We start from the raw sequence: 25,146 nt of genomic DNA on the forward strand, positions 1-25,146 counted from the left end.
AAAGATGAAATGTCTTCATTCAATAAGTATTCAAACCCTTTGTTATGTCATAGCTAAGTAAGTTCAGGAGAAACAATTTGCTTAACAAGTCACATAATAATTTGCATGGACTCACTGTGTGAAATAAGTGTTTAAGATTGACATTATTTTTGAATGACTACCTCATCTCTGTACTCCACAAATACAATTATATATAAGATCCCTTAGTCGAGCAGAGAATTTCAAACACAGATTCAACCACAAAGACCAGGGAGGCTTTCCAATGCCTTGCAAAGAAGGGCACCTATTGGTAGATGGGTAAAAAAAGCAGACAATGAATATCCCTTTGAGCATAGTTATTCATTAAACTTTGTATGGTGTATAAATACACCCAGTGTCACGTTCGTTGAATGGATGAGACCAAGGCGCAGCGTGAGATGAATACGTCTTATTTTAATGAAGAAACACTTAAACAAACGTGAAGCTAAATATAGTGCTGACACAGGCAACTAACCATAGACAATGACCCTAGAAATAACCCAAGGAATATGGCTGCCTAAATATGGTTCCCAATCAGAGACAACGATAAACAGCTGCCTCTAATTGAGAACCAATATTGGCAACCATAGACATATAAATACCTAGACTAGTGAAAACCCATAGACTTACAAAATACCCTAGACAATACAAAAACACATCCTGACCTAACCAAAATAATAAATAAAACAAAGCAAACTAAGGTCAGGGCGTGACACCCAGTCACGACAAATATACAAGCGTCCTTCCTAACACAGTTGCCGGAGAGGAAGGAAACTGCTAAGGGATTTCACCATGAGATCAATGGTGACTTTAAAGCAGTTACAAAGTTTAATGGCTGTGATACGACAAAAACTGAGGATGGACCAACAATGGATGAAATAGTGAAAAGAAGAAAGCCTGTACAGAATACAAATGTTCTAAAACATGCATTCTATTTGCAGCAAGACAATAAAATAAAACATAAAATAAAAATGTGGCAAAGAAGTTAACTTTATATCCTGAATACAAAGTGTTATGTTTGGGCCAAATCCTACACAACACATCACTAGTACCATTCTTCATATTTTCAAGCAATTTTCAAGCATGGTTGGTGACTGCATCATGTTAGGAGCTTGCTTGTCATCGGCAAGGACTATGGAGTTTTTTAAGATAAAAAGAAAATAAATAGAGCTTAGCACAGGCAAAATCCTAGAGGAATACCTGGTTCAGTCTGCTTTCCACCAGACACTGGGAGAAAATTCCCCTTTCAGCTGGACAATAACCTAAAACACAAGGCCAAATATACACTGGAGTTGCTTACCAACACAACATTGAATGTTGGCTTGGTTACAGTTTTGACTTAAATCAGCTTGAAAATCTGTAGCAAGACTTGAAAATGACTGTTTAGCAATGATCATCAACCGAGAAGACAGAGCTTGAAGAATTTTTAAAACTTCTCTAGGATAGGGGGCAGCATTTGGAATTTTGGATTAAATGCATTCCCAAATTCAACTGCCTGCTACTCATCCCCAGAAGATTAGATTGAATCATGTCTGTGAGTATAACAGAACTTATGTAGTAGGCGAAACCCAGAGGACAAACCATTCAGATTTTTTTTTTTTTTAGGTCACTCTCTTTTCAATGGGGTTTCATTGGGAATCCAGATTTCTAAGGGACTTGCTTGCAGTTCCTACCTCTTCCACTGGATGTCACCAGTCTTTAGAAATTGGTTGAGGTTATTCCTTTGTGTAATGAAGAAGTACGGCCATCTTGAACGAGGGTCACTTCATGTTTGATAGAGGTGCATGACCAGAAAGCTAGAGTCAGTTTGTTTTCTTCCTGTATTGAACACAGATCATCCAGTCTTCAATTTTATCGAACATTTACTTTAAAAAATACCTAAAGTTGTATTTCAAAAGTAGCTTCAAATGTTTTGGCAAAGTTTACAGGTAACTTTTGAGATATTTTGTAGTCAAGTTGTGCAAGTTGGAACCGGTGTTATTCTGCATCAAACGCTCCAAATAAATTGACATTTTGGACATATATGGACGGAATTAATCGAACAAAAGGACCATTTGTGATGTTTATGGGACATATTGGAGTGCCAACAGAAGAAGCTTGTTAAATGTACGGCATGATTTATCTTTTTATTTCTGCATTTTGTGTCGCGCCTGCAGGGTTGAAATATGTTTTCTCTCTTTTGTTTATGAAGGTGCTATCCTCAGATAATAGTGTCGTTTGCTTTCGCCGAAAAGCCTTTTTGAAATCTGACATGTTGGCTGGATTCACAACACGTGTAGCTTTAATTTGCTATCTTACATGTGTGATTTCATGAAAGTTAGATTTTTATAGGAATTTATTTGAATTTGGCGCTCTGCATTTTCTCTGGCTTTTGGCCAAGTGGGACGCTACCGTCCCACATATCCCAGAGAATAATATTGTACAATCCAGCTGTGGTAAGCTCTTAGTCTTACCCAGAAAGACTCACAGCTGTAATCGCTGTGTGAATAATTATGTAAATTAGGCATTTCTGTATTTCATTTTTAGTAAATTAGCAAAATGTTCTAAAAACCTGTTTTCACTTTGCCTTCATGGGGTATTTTGTGTAGATGGGTGTGAGAAAATTATCTATTTAATCCATTTTGAATTCAGGCTGTAACACAACAAAATGTGTAGTACGTCAATGGGAATTAATACTTTCTGAAGGCACTGTACAGTACATTATTTATGTATATTATTATATTAATTTGGGGTATAATTAAGCAATAAGGAACCTCTTGATTTGTGGTATATGGCCAATATACCACGGCCCATGGCTGTGTCCAGGCACTCAATGCATTGTGAATAAGAACAGCCCTTAGCCGTGATATATTGGCCATATACCACACCCCCTCGTGCCTTTGCTTAATTATACCCCAAATGATTTCCTGAGTATTATAACGAACAGGGACACTTATAAATAAAGTAACACATTAAGATCAGAAATCTTGCCTCAGTAATTGCTTAGCACATCTGTTTACAGCCTCCAGTATTTTGTAATAGCAGGTATTTGTTCAAATAATTGAGAATTATTCCATTGTCATTGTATTTTTCTTATATTATTCCTTCCTTTCTTCCACAAGATAACATGTAATTGGATAGGTGCAAAGTAGAATGGTGGAAAATGTGAATTCTCCCTCCCAAATCAGTGATCCTTTCAATGTGAGGTTCAATGGTAAGGAGAATGCATTTCACTGGCCAGCTCCCCGACAATAAAGGTTTGCTGCCCCCATGTGTTTGTTGAACTGAAGTAGATAGGCATTGGGCAAGCACAAAATGTTTGCAGTGAGGTGGTAATATTACTAAAGCTCTTAATTAAATAGTAACTATGAACAATTCATTGTATGAAAACAAAAAACAGATATTTCCCAGTAATGTAATGAAATCCTCCAGGACCTTCATTGGCTCCCAATGAAGGAGAGGATAAACTTCAAAGTTCTACTTTACACTTTCAAGGCCCTACATGACTCTGCCCCCCTCCTACCTCCCACAGCTACCACTGCCCTGGCTGCTCCCTACGCTCCTCTGACTCTGGCCTCCTCCTGATGTTCCCAAAGACCAGGCTTCACACAAGACCCCCTCAAACCAGAGAAACAAACTCGTAAAAACATTCAGCTAACTTCAATAAACAACCAGAAATAACTGTTGATGTTTTTGTTTGTTGAGTGAATTAAACCATGCCCATTTTAAGCTTATCTTTCTGAAAAACTAAAAGTTATGGTAACACTTTAAAATAACACCTTGTAATAAAGCATTATAATGAATTAGTAAATAGTTTATTCATAATGTATTAATCATTATTCCCACATTTGTAAATGTTAGTAAGATAGTTATTCACAAATGTATAACCCCTTTTAAAGTATGTAATAATGATTCATAAAATGTTTAATATATATCCTTATAAACCATTTACTAATCATTAGTTAAGTATTTTTGCAGGGTTTAATCTAAATTGAGGACTATTTATACTTTATACATTCTAAATATTTTGACCAGTGGAATTTTTCAAAAAAAGATGGCCATACCATTGGTAGACAATAAACATTTCAGCATTAACTGAAGTAGAACAGCCTTTGTCAAAAGTCTCCTCGGGGATCCCCAGCCATTCCAGAGATAGCACACCTGATTCAACTTGTCAACTAATCATCAAGCCCTTGACTAGGTGAATCAGGTGAGCTAGTTCAGAGCAACAACAAAATTCTGAAACATCTGGGGATCCCCAAGGAGAGGTTTGAAAAACAATGGAGTCGAACATATCAATGGTTAAACAATAATCATACAACACAGATAATGTTTAAAGGCCAAGTGCAGTCCAAAAAAATGTTTTTTACGTGTTTTATATCATATTTTACAACTGATTAAACTAACACTGCAAAAGTGTGCTTATTTGGGGGGGGCAGTGTTATTTCCTGATAGTTGCTGGTTGATAATAGATTCTACACAGGACCTTCTAATCAGCAGGTTTGCGAGGGTGGGAGTTTCGGCTTTCCATGGTGTCCTAGCAAAATTTTTGGTTAATAAATAGTTTCTTGCTAAAAAGCTACTTTTGCCTATTTTCTTGGAAATGTATTAGAGTAAGGTGCTTAATTGTTACATAGAAATAGTTTGATATTGATATTAAAAAGGGCTGCATTGGGCCTTTAAACCTCCACTGCGTAACTATGTGTGTACATGTGTTTTTGGAGAACCCTCTGGCAAGAATGCAGTTTTTTTTCAAGATCTGAACACGCCATCCCAGAAACTCAAGCTCTCATTGGTTGTTGCTGCTTGGTTGACATGGCATCAACATCCGCTCTGAGACTTTGTGGCTGTGTTATCTAGTGGAAACCCAGTGCACACAATTTTGACTTTGTGGCTGTGGTAATTGAAGATAACTCGATTCCATCTGAACATGTACAAAAAATGTTATAAACTCAGCAAAAAATGAATCGGCCCTTTTTCAGGGCCCTGTCTTTCAAAGATGATTCGTAAAGATCAAAATAACTTCACAGATCTTCATTGTAAAGGGTTTAAGTGTTTTTGCTTGACTGCAAAAAGAGAGGCTGGCCTAGATGAAGGTTAATACAAATCTTTCACCTGTGGTACTGTTACCCATTTCACAATATAATACAAATCTTTCACCTGGACTCACTCTTCACCTGTTATTACCTCCCCTATATTTGTCAGTTCCTCAGCTCTGTTCTCCGCTTCTGCATTGATTGTCCTTTGTTTGTGTTAACTGTTTGCTGACGCTGTTCCTGTCTCGGTCCATGTGCGTTATTTATTAAATGTTTTACTCCCCGTACCTGCTTCGTCTCTCCAGCATCATTCAATGTGACAGAGAGGTGCTGGAGCTGGCCGCTTCCCATCTACCTGGAGTTATTTTTTACATCATGGAGTACCAAAGAGCTATCCCAGGGTCTCTGGATAAACTTGCTGGTGCACCTGCATGAATTGCAGGGAGATTCCTGAACTTTACAACACACTCAGTGGCTCAGTTGGTAGAGCATGGCACTTGCAATGCCAGCACTCCCCAGTACAAAAAACAATAATATGAAAATGTATACACTCCCTACTGTAAGTCGCCAAGTATGTTTACATAACAGTTTAACACTTTCCACGACTACACTGTGCTTTATTTTTAATTTGGATCCCAATTAAGAAAAATACTCAATTTGGTGATAACTTCGTGTCATTTTCTGTTAATTTTTCCTTGGTCTGGATGGTATCAGTTCGGGTCTTAATCAGAAAGTTTCCCTTACACTGTGCTTTTGTTATTTTGAGGTAGGTTACAGAGACTACCTTGATTCTTGTTTATCTCCCTAATAAATCTATTTGACCTGATCTGTGTAATGGGAGCGACTTGTTTTGTACTGTATTAACACCAGGGTAGTCCATCCATCTTTCTGGATATCTACCCACCTGTTGGTCTGCTAATTTGAAGTGTAGTAAACCATCAGGAGCATTGTTATCTAGGAAGAAGATTTGTATTCATTTTTTAGGGGGGTAGATCAGCTTTAATATTGAAGATAGATTGTAGCTTCGATCGATGTAATAGTCTGTATCACTTCCAATCCCCCATATATGTTTTTCAATGTGCAGCGTGGTAAGTGTCCATAGTGATATATTTAATAAATTAACAGAACACTGAACAAAATAACAAAAGTACAAACAACCGAAACAGTCCCGTATGGTGAAAACACTAACACAGGATACAACCACCCACAAAACACAATAGAAAACAGGCTACCTAAATATGGCTCCCAATCAGAGACAACGACTGACACCTGCCTCTGATTGAGAACCATACTTGGCCAAACAGATAGAAATATAACAACAGAATAAAACATAGAATGCCCACCCCAACTCACGCCCTGACCAACTAAAATAAAGACATAAAAAAGGAACTAAGGTCAGAACGTGACAATAATTCACTGTATCACAATTCCAGTGGGTCAGAAGTTTACATACACTAAGTTGACTGTGCCTTTAAACAGCTTGTAAAATTCCAGAAAATGATGTCATGGCTTTAGAAGCTTCTGATAGGCTAAATGACATAATTTGTATCAATTGGAGGTGTACCTGTGGATTTATTTCAAGGACTACCTTCAAACTCAGTGCCTCTTTGCTTGACGTCATTCGAAAATCAAAAGAAATAAGTCAAAAATTGAAGACCTCCGCAAGTCTGGTTCATCCTTGGGAGCAATTTCCAAAGGCCTGAAGGACCTTCCAAAGGATCTTGTGAAGATGCTGGAGGAAACAGGTACAAAAGTATCTATATCCACAGTAAAACGCATTCTATATCACATAACCTGAAAGTCAGCTCAGCAAGGAAGAAGCCACTGCTCAAATCCGCCATAAAAAAAGCCAGACTACGGTTTGCAACTGTTTCGAGGAAAAGGGGGAGGCTTACAAGCCGAAGAACACCATCCCAACCGTGAAGCACAAGGGTGGCACCATCATGTTGTGGGGGTGCTTTGCTGCAGGAGGGACTGGTGCAATTCACAAAATAGATGGCATCATGAGAAGGGGAAATTATGTGGATATATTGACGCAACATCTCAAAACATCAGTTCAGGAAGTTAAAGCTTGGTCGCAAATGGGTCTTCCAAATGGATAATGACCCCAAGCATACTTCCAAAGTTATGGCAAAATGGCTTAAGGACAACAAAGTCAAGGTATTGGAGTGGCCATCACAAAGCCCTGACCTCAATCCTATAGAACATTTGTGGGCAGTACTGAAAAAGTGTGTGCGAGCAAGGAGGCCTACAAACCAGACTCAGTTACACCAGTTCTGTCAGGAGGAATGGGCCAAAATTCACCCAACTTATTGTGGGAAGCTTGTGGAAGGCTACCGAAATGTTTGACCCAAGTTAAACAATTTAAAGGCAATGCTACCAAATACTAATTGAGTGTATGTAAATCTCAACAAGCAAGCAAGTCGCAGCAATGAAGAATTGAGTATGTGGCACATTCACGCGACGGGAGGGGAATTCTGGCAGGGGGAGATTGCCGGCACAACACTGGCGTCGTTTTGCGTATCAGTTTATAAACCATGTGCAATGGAATCGGTACATCAAATCTCTTCCCAATTATTTTACAATCCAAATGACACAGCTGTCAATTGTTTTGTCCTTAAATAAAACTGCTATACTTTATCACAATTTTCTTCAACCAATTATGGTCTTTAATGCAGGCCTAACAGACAAGTTCCTTACTTACTCCCCCTTCCCTCTTACATTTTTGTGGTAGTGCCACAATTGGTTGGTTGTAATTTTGGGTAGAGCAGACATTTCCATATGTTCTAGTTAGCTGCATGATGACATAACTGCACCAGTCGCATTTATGATATAATTTACGAAGACTATACCTTTGTTAAAAAATAAATAGAATGTCTTATTTATCAATTAGTATTTGAGTTTAACCACAATATTTGTTGTATTATTTGTTCTGTCTTTTCTGGTGGATTAAATTGAAATTGCAACCAACTTTCTATGGCTTGTTTTGAAAATAGCAATATTTGGGAGATGATTTCCTTTTCAAATTACTGAAAGTGAGAGGTTGTAATCTGAATAAAGGGAAAACTGCCTTTCTTGAACACAGGGTGAGACATTCTTACTAATTTGCTAGAGAACCCGTTTGGATTTAAGTATAACTTTTGTATGACTGAAGCCTTTAGTGAGAGGTCTAATGCTTTAATATTTAATCATTTCTGCCCTCTGAATTCATATTATAAATAGGCCCATTTAATTTTGTCTGTCGAGAGAACAGTTTAGTAAATCATTTAAAAACCATTCCAAAAGTACAATAATGAAAATAAATTCACAAGTATTGTTTCCCACACAAACTTCCCTTATTTCTATGATTTATATGCTCGGCTGTAGACCCACCTCTTTCATCAATTCTGAGTACTCTGTAGGTTTTCTCACTTCCCAGGAATGACCAAGTCTGACAACAAGGAAAGCTCAGGTCCTTCCCAGCTCAATGATGTGCTTACTGCACCCTGTGTTGCATGGCGACGTCTCCTCGAAGTTGTAGCTGCTCAGCCGTTGTTGGTGGTGGCACTTCAGGAAGTCTTGGGACATCTGCTGTCAGGATCAATCTCTTTGGTAGTCCGATTTGAGAACCCAGTCTTCTAAACACTGCTCTCCTGAGGTTCTGGGATTTCGTTGTAGACCTTTGCAGTTTTCAATGCATTGATACTTCACCTTCGACATTGTTATTGTAATCTCCTTTCACTGAAAGATAGAATACTATTTCATAAGAATTTTGTCTATAGAATTAACTATCACACCTGATTAAACTAATTGCATTCTAAACTGAAAATCATGATTAGTTGATTACTGAAGTCGTGTTAGCTGGGGCTGGGGCAAAGGTGTGGCACCAATCAAGCCCCCGAGGACTGGAGTTGACCATTCCTGACCTAGATCAGAGATAAAACTACCTAGTTTTAGAAAGTGTTGTACAACAGCTGACTTAAGACGGGGCATTAAGATCAAGAACACGTGATGTGCAGTTGAAAACGTTTCCACGATAATGGTGCCGCTTAACAATTCCATGATGAAACTTTGAAACAAAGTTGCCACTTGTTGTAGCAAACGAGTGTCATGAAATACATGCACCAGAAACAAGGTACAATTTTTGACTGGTCAGAATTGTCAGCAAGCCAGGCTAGTTGCAGTAACTTCAAAAGTATTCACACTGCTTGATTTCCCCCACATTTTGTTGTGTTACAGCCTGAATTTAGAATGTATTAAATTCAGATTGTTTTGTCACTGGCCTACACACAGTACCCCATAATGTCAAAGTGGAATTGTGTTTGTCAAATTTTTTATGAATTAATAAAAATGAAAAGCTGAAATGTCTTGAGTCAGTAAGTATTAAACCCCTTGGGTTCAGGAGTAACAATTTGCTTAAACAAGTCACATAAGTTTAATGGACTCACTCCGTGTTCAATAATAGTGTTTAACATGATTTTTGAATGACTACCTCATCTCTGTAACCCACACATATCTGTAAGGTCCCTCAGTTGAGCAGTGAATTTCAAACACAGATTCATCCACAAAGACCAGGGAGGGTTTCCATTGCCTCGCAAAGAAGGGCACCTGTTGGTGGTGGGCAAGACCTAAAAATGGTTGTCTAGCAATAATCAACAAGCAATTTTGATAGACCTTGAATAATTGTTCAAATATGAATGGGAAAATGTTGCACAATCCTGGTTTTGAAAGCTCTTAGAGACTTACCCTGGTGCTTCTACAAAATATTGTGTGAATACTTATGTAAATAAGATGTTTCTGTATTTAATTTTCAATACATTTGCAAACATTTCTAAAAACATTTTCACTGTCTTTATGGGGTATTGTGTATTAATGGCTGAGAAAAACATATATTAATTCGATTTTGAATTCAGGCTGTAGCGCAACAAAAATGTGGAATAATGCAAGGGGTAACTTATGTTCTCTTTTTTAATTAAGAGCAACGGGTCTGGCAGGTCAAATTGATTTCATCCCTGGCCCAGACTCCAGTACAGTAGGTGGCGGTAATGCACCATAACGTTGGATGCCAATCACCGATAAACGCCACCGAAGAAGAAGAGTTCCACGTGTGTGAGTGCTCAGCTGCCATCATGGCAGATCTTCAGATGAGGCTTCTTCGGCAGAAAATCCAGAAAAGAAGCGTAAAGAACAAAGAGCGAAAGCTACATCAGAAACGGAAACAGGAGGAAGATAATGGTAACTGTTTTTCCAGTACTGAAATCATTGTCACTTGACACTTTATCGCGCTAGGCCACCTCGAAGCAAGGCTAGGTAGCTATTACCCTTGTTAGCTACCTTAACTAGCTAGTATGTCTGATGGATGTTTCTGCAGAGTGATCTATATCGGAAATCACGCATTAAAGACAGTATTTTAGTTCATACACGTAGCTAAATCAACGATCGTAAAGAAAATGATCCCCATTCCGTTAGCTTGTGGTGTTTTTATAGCTAGCTACTACACTACTGCTTTAGAAAAAAAGCTAACCGTAGACATAAGCGAAACATTGTAGTACATTGTTGGCTTTGAGACGTTGATCTCTTCCGGTTATTGATATCTGCCATATTTGAATGAAGTTCCCAAAACAGTCAGTCACTTAGCTAAGGTTTGCTGCCACCTAGCTAGTTCGTTGAATGATAGCCTAGTTGATTTTTTAAAATCACACATATATAGAATTATTCTGTGTAACTTACGTTGTTCACAGACGACGCAAACGGACTTCCAGAGGAGTGTTGTGATGAAAGGAGTCAGGTGGCCACAGCCATATCAAAGCCACAGAATGCCAAACCCACGAATAAGCAGCAAAAAGAGAATGGGCCGGCAGAGGTGGACACAGAACATTTTGTCAAGAAGAAAAATAAAAGAAAGCTCAACACCACTGAACAGCCAGGTAATGTTGTGTACCACTCAGTCATTTATTAGAATGGTTGTTGAACCGTTCACAGGTAAATGGCTAAAAGTGTCAGTTTCCCAAGTTAGTGAATCTTGTCCATGTCAACGGATATTTAAATGTTTCTAATGTAGGTGTGAAAAAAGCGAAGAAGAAGGAGGAGGATGTGACAGAGGAGGATGCTGATCAGACCACAGACAAACCCACACAGCCTCTTGAACAGGGAGATGAGGGGGGGGATGATGAAGAGGGAAGTGAGGATGGGGCGGAGATGGGGGAAGGAGAGAAGTTTGAGGATACTGAGGAGGAAGATGAACCAAAGCTCCCATCTGGCTTGACAGGTATTCCATGTTCAATGATATAGAGGCCTTTGCACAACCAAATGTTAGCCTTGTCAGTTGTGCATGTTATGTGTAGCAATCATTTCTCAGTCTTAGATATGGGCCAGGAACTATTTAGAATTGAGCTTCTGCCAGCATACAAATATGTATAATAGTCTGTGTTTTATCTTCCTGGTAACCATGGTCCTTTACTGTAGGTAATCCCCAGTCAGTCTACTTGCTGTGTTCTGTGTTAGTAGGGATGGGCATTTAAAATAATTTCACTATTTATAATAACAAAAGTTAGTTAAAAAAATTATACTTTTAAACAAGTTGGGCAGGGGCCAGCGGTGTGTGTGACACCAGAGGGAGAGGCAAAAAAGTAGCCACTGACTCACGCTAGTTAGACATGTGTAAATGGCATAGGTTATCTATCATCCCATCTGGCAGTGCCTGTCTCTACTGCATCAAAACGATGTAAAGAAGCTAGCTAAGATAGTCAGACGTTAGCTAGCCAGCTAGAATAGTTGAGGCTATTTCACTGCGCTCCCCGTTCCTTGTCTATAACATTCCATTCAGAATAAACCACAGCCTACCTGTCGGTTGCTCATCGTAGCCTGCGCCTTCTCATTTATCTAACTTAATTCTGGAATTTTACATCCATTTTTCATTGATTAGTGATCTCCCACTTCACATGGTGTCTCTGACTGTAGTGCCAACAACAGCAAGCTACACGCAACGTGTGAAACTTGTGTAGGCTATACGGAAGCCTGTCTTTTTATTGGGCGCATGTCTTGAAAATTACATTCAAGCGTCATTTTATTTTATTAAATTAAGCATTTCAAATGTTATTGTATATCTGTGTGTAGCAATGTCACATAGATCATTTTATTTAATTGAGACAAAGCCTTTTCATTGTTAAACTAGGCCTATGATTTTTATTTTTTTAATGAATAGACCTGCTCTCGCAAGTAGGCCTATTCGAATACCAATGTCAGTTTGGATATTAGAATAACCGTGCCCATCCCTATGTGTTAGTGCTAGACTAGAGCCCTTCCATGCCAAAACCCACAGAGGTGGGAACTGTTAACTGTGGTTTCTGTATCTCAGGTGCGTTTGAGGACACGTCGTTTGCCTCTCTAGCGCCTCTGGTGAGTGAGAACACTCTAAAGGGTGTGAAGGAGATGGGCTTTGAGCACATGACTGAGATCCAACACAAAAGCATACAGCCCCTATTGGAGGGAAGGTACGCCTACAGTTTATCTCCCAAGTTTCATGTTAGGCAGAATCGCCACCTGTTCACGTATCCCTGCATCTCTAAAGCAGAGCTCTGTAAAAAAGAGTTGGTGACTTGCATCCTAGAATCAGTCCTACAGGACTGATAAAGGACTAAGTAGGCTAATATTGTTTTGACTTGATAGATGACTCTGCCCCTTTTTTTTATATATATATATATATATATCTCTTTTGACTCTTCTAGAGATATCCTGGCTGCTGCTAAGACTGGCAGTGGTAAAACCCTGGCCTTCCTCATCCCTTCCATCGAGCTCATCTACAAACTTAAGTTCATGCCCAGAAATGGTAAGATTAGTAGATTACTTCAACCGTCTATATTGGTTCAATGTTAAAAACATTCTGCATCATAATGCTTCAAGCTTCACGTGTATATCTATGGATTTTTGGAGCAGTGGACACATTTTGGTATCATGATACCTCGCCGGTCCATGCATTTCTCCCAGATAGCAAAGTTTACAAGGGGGTGATGGCAGAGATTTTCCTGTTGAAAACATCATCACAACTGTAAGCTAATTCGAAAGAACTAACTGCGTATTTAAATAATAGCTAGGCCTACATGTAATGAAAGTTAATGTTTGATTTACATGACCATGTTTTGTGCCTGCCAGTAAGATGTAGGTTGCTTAGCATCCCACATGTCACCCATGTGAAATAATTTAATAATAATAATCTTCAATGTATTCTCTCCCATATCAGCTAAAAATAGAGAAGGCACATGGCTACCAGCTGTTTTTACCGTGTAGCTGTAGTTATTACTTCACAACAAAATACCTTTTTGGGTGGATTCTAGTAAGGCTACAATGTTTGGTTTATTGTTTGAACAGTTGCTGAGGTTATATTTGGTTATCAATGCTACTTTCGATGCGCAGCCTGTTGATCAGATCAAGGAACCAAGCGACACCACTGCCCCCCCCCCCCCCCCCCCCCCCCCGAAGCATATTGCAAGGAGCCGCCCCTTTTTGTGACTAAAAACGACATTTCAACACTGCGCTATGCTCTGTCTCTATTGTCTCCGTAGAGTGTGTAGACCCCCCCCTTTTTTTGTTTTGTTTAGGCATTCACAGATATGAAAGGAATGGGTAGGAGTAAGAAATATGGCAATGTTTTGACTTAACTCTCTTGTAGACTAGGCACAATGTCCCTCATTACCTTTCACCCATCCAGTCTTACTAGCTCTGCTAACATCAAAGGTGTAGGATCTAAAGAAAGGGCCTAGGAACTGAACTGAAATGTGCCTGAGACGCAGCCCTGCTCCCCACTATCCTAAGGTACAGGCGTGGTGATCTTGTCCCCAACGCGCGAGTTGGCCATGCAGACGTACGGCGTGATGAAGGAGCTGATGACCCACCACGTGCACACCTTCGGCCTGATCATGGGCGGCAGCAACCGCACGGCCGAGGCCCAGAGGCTGGCCAATGGCGTCAACATCCTGGTGGCCACGCCCGGCAGACTGCTTGACCACCTCCAGGTAACCATGGTGATAAGAACCATAACTGTATTCATTTATATCTAAGTTGGGACCAGGTAAACTCTGAGCACCGCAATGTTGACTAAGGATCAGGTTGTACACTGAAAAATATATATATAAACGCAACCCTTTCAAGGTTTTACTGTGTTAGTTCATATAAGTAAATCGGTCAATTGAAATATATTCATTAGGCCCTAATCTATGGATTTCGCATGATTGGGAATACAGATATGCACCAAAAAAAGGTTAGGGAGTGGATCAGAAAACCAGTCAGTATCTGGTGTGACCATTTGCCTCATGCAGCGCATAGAGTTGGCAATAGCAATATAAGTTACTTTAAGGTGGAATTTTGATGAACCACATGACATTGATTTTGAGATGTGAAGGCTTTATTATAAATTAAACTGTTCCATGAAAATCGTAACTGGCACGCAGATTAGTAGAAATGGTACGATAACTTGGCACTCCAATTGGAAAAGGTTGACGGAAACTTCAGAAGCGTAATGGCAGAATCTGCGAAGGCCAGCCGCAGGGGGAGGATGGTCGGGAACAGTTTTTCTTCCCCCTTTCTGATTAGGTTATATTGATCTCTGCTCCCTCTTCAATAATTTCTTACTTTAAGCACTGCGATTAAAAGTTATCAGCCAAGTTCAGTCGCCTACATATCGTTTATTTTATTCAAACATAGGGTGTGTCTATATATGGAAAAATACACATTTAAAAATTTTGGCCAATCGATTGGTCGAAAGAACAAATCACACTCGGTCCACAACACACAAAAATTGTCGGACAGCCGTATTTGTCATTCAATGCAAGTAAAAACAGACTTTGCTAACTTGCTATTTGAGAAGCTCCACCTTGGTGGTGAGTTACTACAATCAGAAATACTATCAGACATCCCCAGATGGGCACATTTCTACATTTTCTCACAGGCCAGGTCACCTACTCCGACGCGTAGTCAGTTGTGCGTTCTTACTCAACATTGACAGGAGCGCTCCAAACAAAAGACATTTAATAAATTGACAAGACTCTGAAATTAAATACGTTTTGAGCTCTGCAAATAACATGTCCATTCCGACAATGAGAATGGAAAACGACTGTAATAATATTGAATGCATTAACAGAAGTTACCATAACCCAACAAACATTGTAGATTAAAAATGATGGGGATTAACAGTACATTTTCTACTGGTGATATATAAGTAATGGGGAATTGATAGACACTAACACTCAAACAATTCATACAATGAAGTTATGAAACAATGAATGTGCAAAAATTGGCAGGAGAGCACATTCTGGGGAGAGTCGCGCCTTGTGCATCTTAGCCACACAGCCCCTCCTTGACTCAACTTTTTTTTATTATACCAAAGACACATCTTCACATACTTTAGACCTTAGGAATACTCTCAAACAGTGTCATTTCCAAAGCAGTAGCCATTTATGGAAAAAAAACTGTGCAATTTTGAAACCAATGCAATTTCACTTATTTCCAAAATGTTATCAAATTTCTTGGCATGCCAAAGCAAATACCCTTGCTTGTGATGCCTGTGCTAGACTGTGCCCCGCAGACTCCAATGGATCAGTCCACTGAGACCGGTGTGAATCAGACAAGTTTGTCTGCCATAAAATAAATACAATTAATTTGCGACCACTCGACAAAACAAATCTGGCGACCAAATAATGAACTCGTCGTCTAAATGGGACCTAGATTTTTGCACACATTCAGTCCTGGACTCTTTTCATTTGTTTCTCTCCACCCCCTTGCTCTCTAGAATACTGCTGGCTTCATGTATAAGAACCTCCAGTGTCTGATTATTGACGAAGCTGACCGTATCCTGGAGGTCGGCTTCGAGGAGGAGCTGAAGCAGATCATCAAACTCCTGCCAAGTATGTACCCACACGGCTATAACCGTCCTTGCACATACTGTACCATGGAGTTTGATGATGCTTTTTGTCTGTATGTGTAACTCCCAGTGCTTAACATGTTCAACGTGCATTCTTCCTCAGAGCGGAGGCAGACGATGCTGTTCTCGGCCACCCAGACCCGTAAGGTGGAGGACCTGGCCCGTATTTCCCTGAAGAAGGAGCCCCTCTACGTGGGTGTGGACGACAACAAGGACAATGCAACCGTGGACGGCCTGGAGCAGGTAAACAAAACGACTAACTGCTGCAGTGACGATACTCATGCATGATGTGTCAGGGGGTCAGCTTGTTGTAGCTAGTTAAGTGGATAGTCGTCACTTGCCCAAGACTCAAAGTATCAAAGTAGCAAAGCTTTAATGTTTTTGGTTCGAGTATTGGGTCGTTTGAGACCTTACCGTGTCTCATCCACGGCAAGGTTATAGGTAAACCTCACATCAGTTAGAATGTGTACTTCAGACAGGGATCTGGTTCTCTGGTGCTTCAGGGATGCGTGGTCTGTTATGTAAACCTTGTCTTGGTTTTCAGGGCTATGTGGTGTGTCCCTCAGAGAAGCGCTTCATGCTGCTCTTCACCTTCCTGAAGAAGAACCGCAAGAAGAAGCTGATGGTGTTCTTCTCATCCTGCATGTCGGTCAAGTTCCACTACGAGCTGCTCAACTACATTGACCTGCCTGTCATGGCCATCCACGTGAGTTGTCACCTCTGTCATTAAGAAAGCTAAACTATCATGCTTGTTGGGTTCTTGAGTCAATTAAACCATGCTCATTTCATGCTTATCTTTATATTTATAAAAAATAAATAAAAGAACATGTATTTTATAACATTTAGGCAAGTTACCTGGCTAACTCCTTGATCCTGCTTTGTAGTATACCCCTCCAGGTTGTAAGTAAACAAAATTGTGTGTTCTATAGGACAAGTTCACATAGTACCATCCCGTTTCTGATGGTTTATCTGTTTTAGTGCCTACTGAACATCACACAACTCACTTTATTCACTTGTCTCAGGAAGTTATTCTGGGCCCTTTGAGTCTAAAAGATACTCAAGCCATATACACCACAGGCGATATTTACGCCAAAACTAAAATATAAATAATCTGTGTCTCGAGTAACAGCAAGATAGTTCCAAGACTAGCAACATATTACAGGCTACACTCTCATTTGTCTGCTGCAGAGATGACTGGTACAATCACAATTGGGTCTAAAGGCCTTAAACCATTAAAGCACAATGATATGTGCTATAATATGATATGAACAAATATTGTTCTGTGCATTAAACATTAACGTGCTGTAATATGTTTGGCAAAAATGTCAATCAATGACAGATTTCTTGAGTTTAGATTAATTCAGACTATTTTGGCTACGGTATCTCAAGAAGGACAAACATGACTTGCCGCTTTTTTTCCTTTTTCAAGCGATGGTCTTTTATTACATTTTTTTACCCCCTTTCTTCCCCAATTTCGTGGTATTCAATTGGTAGTTAGTCTAGTCTCATCGCTGCAACTCCCGTACTGACTCGGGAGAGGCGAAGGTCGATAGCAATGCATCTTCCGAAACACAACCTAGCCAAGCTGCACTGCTTCTTCACACAATGCCCACTTAACCTGGAAGCCAGCCGCACCAATGTGTCGGAGGAAGCGCCGTACACCTGACGACTGTGTCAGCGTGCATGCGCCCGGCCCGCCACAGGAGTCGCTGGTGCATGATGGGGCAAGGCATCTCTGCCGGCCAAACCCTCCCCTAGGCCAATTGTCCCATGGGTCTCCCGGTCGTGGCCGGCTGCGACAGAGCCTGGACTCGAACCCAGAATCTCTAATGGCACAGCTAGCATTGCGAAGGTCTTTTTTAAGGGAGTATGCTAACATGCACGTTCTGTACGCCTAGTCAACCGAAGCATGCGGAAGCCTTCAGCAGGCATCCTCTGTGGTCACTGCTGTCTGTGGCTGACGTCTAATCTCCTTTTGCTTTGATCTCTCAGGGAAAGCAAAAGCAGACCAAGCGTACCACCACCTTCTTCCAGTTCTGTAACGCCGACTCGGGCATCCTGCTGTGTACAGATGTGGCGGCCAGAGGCCTGGACATCCCTGAGGTGGACTGGATTGTCCAATATGACCCCCCAGATGACCCCAAGGTACCTAGTGAAGTTTGATTCACTGTTTCATGCAGCTTTGACATTAGCCATAAATAACACCTAGCCTATAGGCATCTCTAGCCAATGCCTCAGGGAAGCATTCACATTGTTTTCCTTATTTCTTCCCTCTTTTCCTAGGAATATATCCACAGGGTGGGCAGAACGGCTCGAGGGATCAACGGCATAGGCCATGCCCTCCTAATCCTCAGGCCAGAGGAGCTGGGCTTCCTGCGCTTCCTCAAACAAGCCAAGGTAAGGCCCTAACCCAACCATCTCTAACTCAACCATCTCCCATTACCTCAACCCAGCAAAACCAAGAAAAACATGCAAAAGATTAAGTCTTTCAGCAGCAATATGTTATAAAATGAAATTTTAGATTGTTTTCATCTTGCCACAGGTTCCTTTGAGTGAGTTTGAATTCTCTTGGGCAAAGATCTCTGATATCCAGGGTCAGGTAAGATATTCATCCACATTTTATTTCTGCATGTGAATCAGAGCTAACTGACATTACATCTGTCACGTGGACTGCAACGGCTAATTCAATATTCAGGTCAAGTCATAAGCAACTTTTCCCTTTGAATAGGAGTTAACTTCTGTTACATACTCCCCAATGTATTTATTTGGGTAATGAAACTAAAACTTTTAATTTGGCTCTATACTCAAGCATTTTGGATTGGAGATTCAATGTTTTGAGGTGACAGTAAAGAACATATTTTATTTGAGGGTATTTTCATATACAGTGCCTTCAAAGTATGCCTTCAAAGTATTCATACCCTTTATTCCACATTTTGTGTTGTGATAATCACACTACCAAAACAAGCTGCAAATGCATCTAACAAGTTTGTATCCATGCTTGATGTAATCATTGCGTTGCTAGGAATATGGGACCGAATACTAAACTTTTGACCACTTCAATACACAAATGAGAGGACTAGATACATTGTGCTTTCTTTTCTAAAAGGTTGAACATATACAGTGCCTTCAGAAATTATTCACACCCCTTTACTTTTTCCACATTTTGTTACAGCCTGCATTTAAAATGATTTAAATTTAGATTATCACAGATCTACACACAATATCCCATGACATCAGTGGAAATTTGTTTGTAGAACATTTTTGAAATTAATACATTTACAACTGAAATGTCTTGAGTCAATAAGTATTCAACCCCTTTGGTATGGCAAGCAAAATAATTCCAGGAGTAAAAATTTGCTGAACAAATCGCATAATTTGCATGGACTCGTTCCGTGATCAATAATAGTGGTTAACATGATTTTTGAATGACTACCCCATCTCTGCACCCCACACACATGGAGCATGGTGAAGTTATTAATTACACTTTGGGTGGTGTATCAATACAGCCAGTCACTACAAAGATACAGGCGTCTTTAACCCTGTTGCCAGAGAGGAAGGAAACTGCTCAGGGACTTTACCATGAGGCCAATGGTGATTTTAAAACAGAGTTTTAATGGTTGTGATATGAGAACTGAGATTGGATCAACAATATTGTAGTTACTCCACAATACTAACCTAAAATACAGAGTGAAAAGGAAGCCTGTACAGAAGAAAAAAAATGACAAAACATGCATCCTGTTTGCAACAAGGCACTTAAATAGTACTGCAAAAATATGTGGCAAAGAAATTCACTTTTTTTGTCCTGAATACAAGGTGTTATGTTTGGGGTGAATCTCACACATCACTGAGTACCACTCTTCATATTTTCAAGCTTGGTAGTGGTTGCATCATGTTATGGGTATGCTTGTAATCGGCAAGTACTAGGGAGTTTGTTAGGATAAACATGCAGCTATAAGCACAGGCAAAATCCTAGAGGAAAACCATGTTCAGTCTGCTTTCCAACAGCCACTGTGAGACAAATTCACATTTCAGCAGGACAATAACCTTGAACACAAGGCAAAATGTACACTGGAATTGCTTACAAAGACTACATAGAATTTTTACAGTTGACTTAAATCAGCTTATATCTATGGCAAGACTTGAAAATGGCTGTCTAGCAATTATCAACAATCAACTTCATAGAGCTTGAAGAATTTAACCCAAAAAATAAATAATTATCAAGTGTTTTAAAATCCAGGTGTGCAATGTTTTCAAAGTTTGTGTGTAGTTGGGGGACAATTGTTTTTATATTGAATCCATTTTGAACTCACGCTGTGACACAACAAACTGTTGAATAAGTTCAGGGGTATGAATATGTTCTGAAGGCACTATTTCAAAATGCCCTCCAAATAAAAGTTGACTTTCTATACTGTCGCCTCATAAACATTTGATCTCTATTTCAAAATGCTGTGTTATAGAACCAAATATAAAGTTTTAAATTCACTGTCCAAATAAATACGCAGTGGAGTGTATGCAATTATCTGACAAGCCTTAATCTCAATGACAAATCCACAGAAAGGTTTTGTAGTTTTCTCAATTTGTTATTTGCAGCTGAATAAGCTGATTGAGAAGAACTACTACCTGCACAAGTCAGCCCAGGAGGCCTACAAGTCCTATGTGCGTGCGTACGACTCTCATTCCCTCAAAGCGATCTACAGTGTCAACACGCTCAACCTCCCCATGGTGGCACAGTCTTTCGGCTTTACTGTGCCTCCCTACGTCGACCTCAGTATCCTTTTCTACGGCCAAGTGCCTGGGCATATTTTCACCAATGTCGTTTCTGAAGGGTTGCATCGCCTTACTTTGTTTGTCAATGTCTGTTGTCAAACATCCTTTATTCCATCCCTCTGGCACCCCCCCCCCCCCTCCCAGGTCGTAACGATAAAAGCCTTTTCAATTGGTCAATTCAGTGCAGTACAGTGTTTCCCTTAACCCAGCACTCTTCTCCAGACGTTCACAGCAAAGGAGGACTGAAGATGACGAAGAGGGGTGGAGGTGGCGGCTTCGGCTACCAGAAGGGCAAGCCCGCTCACAAAGCCAAAATCTTCAAGCACGTCAACAAAGGCAAGGGGGACAAGAGGCAATTCTCACGCTGACCTGCGGTCCTTGGGTGGCCACTACAAAATGGCTTGGATGCCTGGATGCACTCCCCTCTCAATCTCTATCTTATCTAGAGACCCTGTAATGGGCGTCATGTCTCGCTCCCTATTTGTATGTGTTAGAACAGTCTCTTGCTACCTGTCGGAGGCCCAATTTGCGTTTCAATGCCTCCACCTGTCTTTCTGGACAGGTATTTTGTATCTAGTGACAGGACTCTCTGTGGGCTAATTACTGTTGAGACAGCCCCTGCAGTCCTTTACTCACAGCAGATGTGGATTTTACCATGGACTGTCTTTGATTGAATTATACAGAACTGTACATTGCTAAATGTATTTCCATGATTTTCATCCTTCTTACTTTACTGGCTAATTAAAACATTTATATACACCCACACACACTGTTGTTGGCACACAGAATTTCAGAGCGTTGCAACCATCGTATTCCCATTTTTATAGTATACTTTTATTTATATATATCTTTTTTAAACATGCCTTTTCAGTTGTTGATACATTTTGTGACTAAGAGTTATTGCACTTGCGTCCTTCATAATTATAGGTAGGGTATTGCAACCAATTTCCAGAACAAAAGTAATGGCATGCTGTTTTCTCAGAAAGGTCTCATTTGAAAAACTGATCACCATTGAAGAGATCCTGAGCTAGTGGTTGTAGTGACATAAGTTCCACATGGGGGCGGTGTATTCAAGCACAGGTTTAATATAGGTGGTGTAGTGAAGATATGGGTCTGAACCAGTCTGAAGACAGTAGTTCAGTTGTGCGCAATAATATGGCGAACACTTGACACCCAGCGTCTCAACATGTCATAACAGCTGACATACAGTAACTTGTCAACCTGTTATATGGTCGTAATACTGTCATGATTCATGTATTTAGACGTTATGCCATGTATTACATTATTGTATGGCTGGTTACACCTACATAAGTGTCAATCCACAAAACCTACCACACATTGCATTACACCATAGCCTAAAATTCAACAATGTTTTTTAGTTGACCATGTTACAGTTGAAGTCGGAAGTTTAAATACACTTAGGTTGGAGTCATTAAAACTTGTTTTTCAACCACTCCACAAATTTCTTAATAACAAACTATAGTTTGGCAAGTCTGTTAGGAAATCTACTTTGCGCATGACACACATACATATTCCAATTATTTACAGACAGATTATTTCACTCATAATTCACTGTCACAATTCCAGTGGGTCATAAGTTTACATACACTAAATTGACTGCCTTTAAACATCTTAGAAAATTCTAGAAAATGATGTCATGACTTTAGAAGCTTCTGATATGCTAAATTACATAATTTGAGTTAATTGGAGGTGTACCTGTGGGTGTATTTTGAAGGCCTACCTTTAAACTCAGTGCCTCTTTGCTTGACATCATGGGAAAATCAAAAGAAATCAGCCAAGACTTCAGAAAAAGATTGTCGACCTCCACAAGTCTGCTTCATTCTTGGGAGCAATTTCCAAACGCCTGAGGGTACCACGTTCATCTGTACAAACAATAGTACGCAAGTATAAACACCATGGGACCACGTATCCGTCATACCGCTCAGGAAGGGGACGCGTTCTGTCTCCCAGAGATGAACGTACTTTGGTGCGAAAAGTGCAAATCAATCCCAGAACAGCAAAGGGCCCTGTGAAGATGCTGGAGGGAACAGGTACAAAAGTATATATCCACAGTTAAATTTGTCCTATATCGACATAACCTGAAAGGTCCTCAGCAAGGAAGAAGCCACTTTTCCAAAAAAGCCAGACTACGGTTTGCAACTGCACATGGGGACAAAGATTGAACTTTTTGGAGAAAGGTCCTCTGGTCTGATGAAACCAAAATAGAACTGTTTGGCCATAATGACCATCATTATGTTTGGAGGAAAAATGGGGAGGCTTGCAAGCTGAAGAACACCATCCCAACCATGAAGAATGTGGGTGGCAGCATCATGTTGTGGGGGTGCTTTGCTACAGGAGGGACTGGTGCAATTCACAAAATAAGATGGCATCATGAGGACGGACAATTATGTGGATATATTGAAGCAACTCAAGACTTCAGTTAAAGTTAAAGCCTGGTCGCAAATGGGTCTTCCAAATCGACAATGACCCCAAACATACTTCCAAAGTTGTGGCAAAATGGCTTAAGGACAACAAAGTCATGGTATTGGAGTGGCCATCACAAAGCCCTGACCTCAATCCTATAGAAAACTTGTGGACAGAACTGAAAAAGCATGTGCAAGCAAGGAGGCCTACAAACCTGACTCAGTTACACCAGCTCTGTCAGGTGGAATGGGCCAAAATTCACCCAACTTATTGTGGGAAGCTTGTGGAAGGCTACACGAAACGTTTGACCCAAGTTAAACAATTTAAAGGCAATGCTACCAAATACTAATTGAGTGTATGTACACTTCTGACCCACTGGGAATGTGATGAAAGAAATAACAGCTGAAATAAATCAGTTTCTCTACTATTATTCTGACATGTCACATTCTTAAAATAAAGTGGTGATCCTAACTGACCTAAAACAGGGACTTTTTACTAGGATTAAATGTCAGGAATTGTGAAAAACTGAGTTTAAATGTATTTGGCTAAGGTGTATGTAAACTTCCAACTTCAACTGTAAATGATCATTGTAATTGCGCACACATTGATGTCAGACATGCACCTACCCAAATGCGGTTGCTGATACTGGGATGTGCGCGGGAGCAGATTTCAGGTGCGGGACAAGACACACTTTCTTTTACTGATATAATGGCATGTACGTGATAGACCTGTCTGACTTACATGATTATGATGGTCATAAAGTTTGACCATTTCATAGTGTATTATCTTAATCCAAGTAAAGTGATACAGGATGGTAATAATGCTTCATGGCAGTGTCAATGGAGTGGTTTTTTTCAACAAGTTAATTTAAAATGTGATGGGAAAAAAACATGACTAAATAATTATTTACAACAAAGGATTTAAGAAACAAACTTTCAAACAAAAGGGAACGTCTTGGCAGGGAAAAAAATAATTTGACTAAATGTGGGTTTTGACACTTCTGTAGGTGTCAAAACCAGCCATAAAATTTACACAGGTGGAAATGTATGGGTTGTGACCGTGTTATGACAGGTTATATGACACAGGGTGTCAAAGTGTTAGCACAATATTACATGGTCATGATATAGGTAAATAATTATAGTATGTGTCAAGGATTTCCTCCTCTTCTTCCGAAGAGGAGAGGCGAAAAGGATCAGAGGACCAATATGCGGCGTGGTAAGTGTCCATGGTTCTTTTAATATGTAAACATACACATGAACAACTGATTACAAAAAAACGTGTGAAACCCTAAACAGCCCTATCTGGTGCAAAACACAGAGACAGGAACAATCACCCACAAACACACAGTGAAACCCAGGCTACCTAAGTATGATTCTCAATCAGAGACAACTAATGACACCTGCCTCTGATTGAGAACCATACTAGGCCGAAACATAGAAATACCCAAATTATAGAAAAACAAACAGACTGCCCACCCAACTCACGCCCTGACCATACTAAATAAATACAAAACAAAGGAACTAAAGGTCAGAACGTGACAATATGCTAGCATAATAGCAAGCAGAGCCGTGATCTCTAACAAAATTTGATGGAGATGCCAGTGCCACACGTCATATCCACAAACAAGTTATATGACACTATTCATGGTAATGTCTGAAAAACATTCAATGAAGATTTTCCATTGTGCAAGCCTGTTAGTCCAGAATGAAGCTTAATCTGTGTCTGAGTAATATAAGATGTTATGATGACTTGTGCCTTCGCCTCTAACTGGTTGTTCCTGTTTCTTGGCAGAAGTTTCATTACATTAGGTCTGACTTTTCCCCTGGAGGTTACACTCCCATCTCCCTCTACAGTATACTCTTGTCACGGGGCAACTCAATCTTCATCAATGCCATGAACTTGTCATAACCTGTCAAATCATTTGTGTTTGATGGAACATCAGTAATTGTTACATCTTTGTTAGAGTGTGCCTGTGGCATGCACCTGCACAGATAGGAGGAAACCTGTGGCCAGCACATGTCCATTTGC

At 40.1% G+C, this 25,146-nt stretch overlaps 1 protein-coding gene across 1 annotated transcript; it reads left to right on the forward strand.

The window, feature by feature from the left end:
• Nucleotides 1–10,077: 10,077 nt before the first annotated feature.
• LOC109870871 (ATP-dependent RNA helicase DDX18) lies at nt 10,078–21,461 on the forward strand. Its single transcript, XM_020461552.2, has 14 exons — nt 10,078–10,247; nt 10,754–10,939; nt 11,074–11,280; nt 12,370–12,505; nt 12,740–12,840; nt 13,824–14,023; nt 15,796–15,910; nt 16,031–16,170; nt 16,472–16,633; nt 17,920–18,072; nt 18,211–18,324; nt 18,470–18,526; nt 20,518–20,695; nt 20,917–21,461. The coding sequence occupies exons 1-14, from the start codon at nt 10,142–10,144 to the stop codon at nt 21,060–21,062; spliced, it is 2,001 nt and encodes a 666-aa protein (XP_020317141.1). The 5' UTR covers nt 10,078–10,141; the 3' UTR covers nt 21,063–21,461.
• The last annotated feature ends 3,685 nt before the right edge of the window (nt 21,462–25,146 follow it).

This window comes from Oncorhynchus kisutch, linkage group LG26, assembly GCF_002021735.2.
Source record: "Oncorhynchus kisutch isolate 150728-3 linkage group LG26, Okis_V2, whole genome shotgun sequence".
Lineage (NCBI taxonomy): Eukaryota > Metazoa > Chordata > Actinopteri > Salmoniformes > Salmonidae > Oncorhynchus > Oncorhynchus kisutch.

Bases quoted from the DNA above. Each gene is read 5' to 3' on its own strand.
- LOC109870871 (XM_020461552.2), top strand. From the start codon at position 10,142: ATGGCAGATCTTCAGATGAGGCTTCTTCGGCAGAAAATCCAGAAAAGA. The intron at 11,281-12,369 runs GTATTCCATGTT...TCTGTATCTCAG, and splicing joins GCTCCCATCTGGCTTGACAG to GTGCGTTTGAGGACACGTCG. The intron at 14,024-15,795 runs GTAACCATGGTG...CTTGCTCTCTAG, and splicing joins GACTGCTTGACCACCTCCAG to AATACTGCTGGCTTCATGTA.